Genomic DNA, 6,286 nt, shown 5'->3' with positions numbered 1-6,286 from the left:
GACTTCAGTTTTCCTAGTTGCCTTACTCATTTGGGGCTTAGTCTGGCTCATCATGAAATTGCGTAGAGTCATGTGCGAATCTTCAACCAGTTTGAATTCAAATATGTTGTTGAAAATAAAAAGTTAAACTAAATAGTTAAAATAATTTTTTTAACATTGTTCGCTTGTTAATTTAAAAAATTTACAACTTTTTTTGGAGAGTTCCTAGGTATATTTAACTTAAGCTACTAAGGACTGGTTGGGCATTGATGTGCTTTGAAAAAAAAAACTGCTTCCGTTAGTAGAGTGTTTGGTAAACTTTTTTGTAAAAGTACTTTTGAAAAAAAAAAACAGTATTATAGTGTTTAATAAACTTTTATGTAATACATATGTGAAAAAAAACTGGTTTTTCAAAGCTGGGTTTTGCAGCTTTGTATTTTTTACTTTTTTTCACCCAAAACTGTGAAAAAAAAGCTGAAGCTGAATGTTTATCAAACATAAAAAAAGCTTTGATAGCCACTTTTTTCATAATCAACTCAGTACCAAACCAGGGCTAAGCCTACTATTAAATTATGAGTAGATGTCACTGCAAGTTGTAATACATGTAGGTGCTTAGATCTGAGGTATTACATATGTATTGATGTCATCTCAACAATTATAAAAAAAAAACTTCTAATTAATCATTTTAAAATGAACTAGACGACAGTTATGTGGTAATCAGTGTTTAGTGATCATATTATCTTCTCTAATTAAGTACTATTATGTTTTCTATTCTCTTTTTATGTGGTTCAATGTGCTAGCTAGAAGAAGTAAAACAAAATACACAACTTTTTTTTTCTTTTAGTATTACAGTCTAGTAATTTTCTTATTTACTTGCAAGTGAGAAGTCTTAGGTTCGATTATCGCCAAAAAACAAATTTGAACCACATTATTATTGGTCAATTGTGAGACTAAGCTCATCTCCTTCCCTTAGTGTAGATAATATCTTTTGTTCAAAAAAAAAAAAGAGCAGTTGGTGGTTTTACCACAGCAGCTCACTCATTTAGAGGTTAAGAAAACTCACAAAGACATTTCAGCCTCCTCTAATCATTACTGTGTCATTCATGATTATCAAGAATTAAATTCAAAATATATTACGTGGAATGTGAACCTCTAATTCGTTATTAACCATTGAATCACCCCCCAAATCAATGCACAACTTAATTAGACATAACAAACTCTGCAAACACTAACCAAGCTGCGTTAGAAATTTTAAGTAACGACACATATGTACCGCACAAATAATGGTTAATTATTACCGACATTGATGACAACGTAATGGAACCATCTACCCACCAACGGCGACGTTTTCCATTCGATGTTGATGTGGGGAGAGATCACTAGAATAATTAACTAACCAACAGGAAGCCTACTGTTATACGTCTACTTATAGGACAAAGATTGTCTTGTGATCACGGTTAAGTTATGTTAACATTTTATATTATTTTTTTATAAAGATAATAAGACAAAAATGAATTGTAATATAAAATATTAACATGATTTAACTGTGATCACACAAAACAGGAGAGCACGGAAATACAATCCTTGTCCCTACTTATATCATTACATCATACAGAATCCTAATCTTCCGTGCCGATTGAGACATTTTGCATCTGTATTTTGTTTGCACACAGGGAAGTCTTCGTCGCATTTGATTTAATTAACCAGGCTTTTTAGATAAAAATTGTTACTGTGATTAATATAATTTTTCACATTCATTTTTATCATTTCAATAAAACTAATTCATGAGTTTATCCATCGGAAATTATTTTGATAATTCTGTGTAAAAATTTGTCAATTTTCTTATTAAGTTAAGGGGTTAGATTGATAAAAATACCCTTAAAAAGATAGAGTCATTGAGATCTATCAAAAATGATACAAGGTTTTCAAATTTGTGATCAAATATGGAATAAGTATTGTCGTCTCGCAATCGCGCAATCACACACGTAATATTGCCCGTTAACTTTTTGGTGGATGACGATTACAAAGATTGTGGCATGATGTAAACCTCAACGTTGACATTTAGTATCAATCATTAATCTCAACTTTGCATTCTCAAAATCAACAAGTGATTAGCAGATAATAGTGCACTAAAAAAGAAGCACCTAATCAACAAGCGATCAGCAGAAAATTTTACACTAACAGAAAAAAAAATGTGAGAAAATCACTTTTCACTTAAATATTACTAATTTTCATTTTTTTTAAAGGGAGACAACTGGTGGCAAATCACGGTTATTCATTTCTTTCAGAAGTTGAGAAGACTCATAAAGACATTTCAGTTTTTCTGACGACAAGTCTGGCGGCCACACCAAAAGAAAAATACAAAATAGTACATCAAAAATACCAGAGACTTCTCGATCATAGAAAACCAACACCAACCACATATTACTCTATCGAATTTTACCCGCTGTAGTACTGTACATCTGATTTCTCCTCTTGAAAAACACCATGCATGTCAATAAAATTTTACCAACCATTCAGCAAATGACACAAGAATTGGGATCCTCTTCTGCACTTCTTACGCAGTAATATGTAGGCATTGGAGGATACTGAGCTTGGTAGGCCCTCATAATCTCAGCCAATTCGTCCTTTGGATCTTTCTTCTTCGGCTGCTCCTTCTTTGGCTCCTCCTTCTTTGGCTCCTCCTTCTTCTTCTCCTCCTTTGCCGGTCCGACTGAGAGTATCTCAGTATGGTAAAGCTTCCTTAATCTTGCCACCAACTCCACCGGATCTATGTCCCCTGTGACCGTCAACTTCTTGTCCTTCATATCCATGGAAATTGAATCAAGCCCTGCAAAAAGAGAATTCCATTAACAAATAAAATTAAATAAGTTCGTCACTCAATAGATGTGGATTCGAACTTGAGAGACTAGCAAACTGCTGTAACTAACTTGGCTACGCATAAGTCTGCTAATTCGAAAAACTATTGAAATCGGAGTAAAATGTTGAACAAGAGAGTAATATGGCCATGGATTTAGTACCTTCAAGCCCCGACACGGCCTTCATGGCTTTCTTCTTAGACTTCTCGTTGTATACTTCCAATTTCAACACTACTTTCTGTCATGAAACAAAATAGTATAGTTGAGACTCGCACCAAATTATAGTCAGAAAAAATAAAGCAAAGATCAAAAGTAGCAGCATCAGTCATGCATGCATATCTTTTATGTAAAAAGAATCACCTAAAAAAGTTGTCTGCAAAAAGAACTAGCTTTGCAGCAAAGTAAAAACCCAATTACCTTCATTTTATCTGTGGAGCTTGAGAGATCTGAGAGCAAGAAGTTGAATAAAAGGCTTCAAATATTTCAGCAGAATCCAAGAGATTAAGAAAATAAAAAGAGAGTGTTGGTGAAGTGAAGAGTCCTGGGACTGTAATTTATACTGAAGAACTGAGGAGGGAAGGAAAGAGAAAGAAGGAAGTTACGAAGGAAGGAGCTGAGTCAACCCGTCTAGACGTTATAGTCAAGACGCAAGATTAGCAGAACCGCAGTCTACGGTCAACAAAATCATGTGCTATTTTTGGCTGCAAGAGAAATTTAATTAACTTTCAATTTGTATTTTGCATCATCAAGATATCTAATAGTATTAATTCAGACCTTGAAGAGAAGGGATTTACCTTTTTTTTTTCAAATGTGGATTAGTCGTGTGATCCATTTCACATCAAATTTCAACATTCCGAAAAGTTTATTTTATAAGCATCGATTCATAAATCATTTTTGCAAAAATTCAATTCAATTCGAAATTATTTATCTATTTAATTATCACGATAAAATTGCACTAGTTTCTTAGAACCTATTGTCCGTCAATTTCCTAGAACTCAATTAGATATCTTAAATATTTTCGATTTAACTAATATTTTGCAAGAAAGATTTATGAGGTATAACTTAAAAAATAAATCATTCGAATCGTTAAAATCTAATGTGATGCAAACTCTACAACTAATCCGCATTTAAAACAAAATTGGAAATCAGAGATCCCTACTTTGAAAAGATTCGGATTACTTAGGGGTGGTTCGGTATGGGATCCCATACCGAAACCCTTGTCCCGATTCCCAAACCAAAAATTTCGGAAATCCCAATTTCAATACCGATCCCAAACCAAATTTTCGAGAATCCCGAAATAGTTTCGGGATATCGGGACAAATCGGGAATCCCGAAATGATTTTGGGCTTTTGGACTAAAATATTATGTTTTTGGGCTAAAATTGAACCTTTTAACACTTTTGGGCTGCAATCTGCTAAGAAACCCGTTGCAATATGGGCCAATTGCAAGACTATGTCAATTTAAATGTAGATGCTACAATTGCAAGACTGCCAATCTGGATTCAAATGTAGATGCTACAATTGCAAGACTCTGTCGATTTAAATCATTCATACATAAATATGTGCAACCATTGAAGCCTTCATTTTCTATGGACTCTGTCGATCTAAATATATATTTAAAAATTAAATAATATATATATATTTTTTTCGGTTCGGTTTGGGAATACCGAAATCCCAAAAACTTGAGACGGATTCCCGTACCGAAATTTCGGGATCGGTTCGGTATTGGGTACCGAAATTTTTGGGAATTTCGGTTTGGGATTTTTTCGGTTTGGTTTTGGGAATTTTTCGATTTAGTTTGAGATTTTTGGGATTTTTTTCCAGCCCTAGGATTACTAATTAAAGCTTATGAAACTTGTTACATCATCAGTGATCGGATCTCCCACTGAAACGGCACCCTAGTGGCTTCTTACACTTTTTGACAAGTGGTTCGGGTTTTTGAAAAGTATTTTGCAATCATAGAGTTGGTATCCAATTTCCAAGAAGGAACCGTTTGGCATTTGCGTGAGCAATTTTTTTGTAGGATTCCAATTTCTTGTGGGGTCGTCGTCGTTGGTAGGCCTTCCACATCTCCACCATAGCGACCTTTCCTTTATTTGTACGATCCTACGCGTTTTTCAGATCATGTCCGGTGAGAAACTGTAGAAAAAGACTTGACTTGGGACTTTGGTTTGATACAGCATATCACTCCCAACCAGTGACGGATCTAGAACTTTATAGGATCATGATCTAAACATAATTGAATAAAATTTAAACGAAAATAACAATAAAGAATTAAACGGTAGTATATTCATTCATGATTCAAGGCAAAAGTAATATTAAAAGCTATAATTGTTCACGGCATCTTTCATATTTTGAAAATATTGTATTATAGATTCGTTATCAATACAGACGACCACAAGTTCGTCGGAGGTGCTCACCCGTCATCTTTCCTGTGTTCACGAGTCACCTGATGACCCAATTTGACCCCTTGTAGTACCGCCATTGACTCCAACCATGGAGAATACAAATTTTTGGCACCTCCTTACTGTATCGACCTTAATGCATGGCATTTTCACTCATTTTGTGAATGGCTATTGTCCGCACCCAAGATTCCTTCTACGTCGCATAATTTTTTTTTAAACCTTTCTAAAAATTTATTTATCGCATTACGTGACTATGAAGTCACATACGTTTGTATTCGATAAAAACTGAGCTCGACTTTACTGCATTTTATTCCATTCCCAGCCGTGGTCCCATGGGCTATTTTTTAAATTGTATACGGCCAATTGGACATGAAGGTTTTCTTTTTGGACTTAGATTGTCTGCCATTCCCATCTCATCCTCTCCTATTTCTGAGATTACGGTTAAGCCACGTCAACATTTTATATTCCTATTGTTTTTTGTCTTATTATTTCTATAAAAAAAATCAATATAAAATGTTAATATAGCTTAACCGTGACTACAGAAATAGGAGGGGATGTGAACGGTATGAGATGGGAGAGGCCAGACAATCCAGATCCTTCTTTTTTTGTTAGGGGTGCTCATAGTGTGAATGGTGAATTTTTTAGTCTAAATATATAATAATTAAGGTAAGGTCTTGGGTCTCTGGTGTCACATGAGTGGAAGGTATAATGTCTGCTAGATAGCCTATATATTTTGCTGGGTTTCTACTTCTTCCTCTAGTAGACTAGCATATCCTCTATTTTCAAGATTCTCATTGCATTAACCCAAGCTAGATTAACATGCTTAATTTAAGCAGCAGATGGAAACGTTTATTATTTGAAATATGAAAATTAAACTAATCATCTCGGGGTGATTACGTGGTTAAGAGCGAATTTCAAGTTCTTATTTCACGACACTTCTTGAGTTTGATCCTGATGCTCGTGAATCATACGATTGTGATCAGAGGAAGACCGAAATGTCTTTGTAAGTCTTTTTAACCCCCAGAAAAGTGGATTGTTATGTCAA

General features: G+C 34.5%; 1 protein-coding gene across 1 annotated transcript; it reads right to left on the bottom strand.

Moving 5' to 3' along the window:
- Window positions 1–2,186: 2,186 nt before the first annotated feature.
- LOC103439809 (heavy metal-associated isoprenylated plant protein 39) lies at window positions 2,187–3,937 on the bottom strand. The gene is made up of 4 exons (XM_070825508.1): window positions 3,632–3,937; window positions 3,255–3,538; window positions 3,000–3,075; window positions 2,187–2,809 (listed from the first exon to the last, which is right to left on the bottom strand). Exons 2-4 carry the CDS (start codon window positions 3,258–3,260, stop codon window positions 2,496–2,498), a joined length of 396 nt encoding a protein of 131 aa, XP_070681609.1. The 5' UTR covers window positions 3,261–3,538; window positions 3,632–3,937; the 3' UTR covers window positions 2,187–2,495.
- Between the last annotated feature and the right edge of the window lie 2,349 nt (window positions 3,938–6,286).

Source organism: Malus domestica, chromosome 07, assembly GCF_042453785.1.
Source record: "Malus domestica chromosome 07, GDT2T_hap1".
NCBI classification, from domain to species: domain Eukaryota; kingdom Viridiplantae; phylum Streptophyta; class Magnoliopsida; order Rosales; family Rosaceae; genus Malus; species Malus domestica.
Note: the sequence above shows the minus strand (reverse complement) of the source record. Positions and strands in the feature narration are given on the sequence as shown.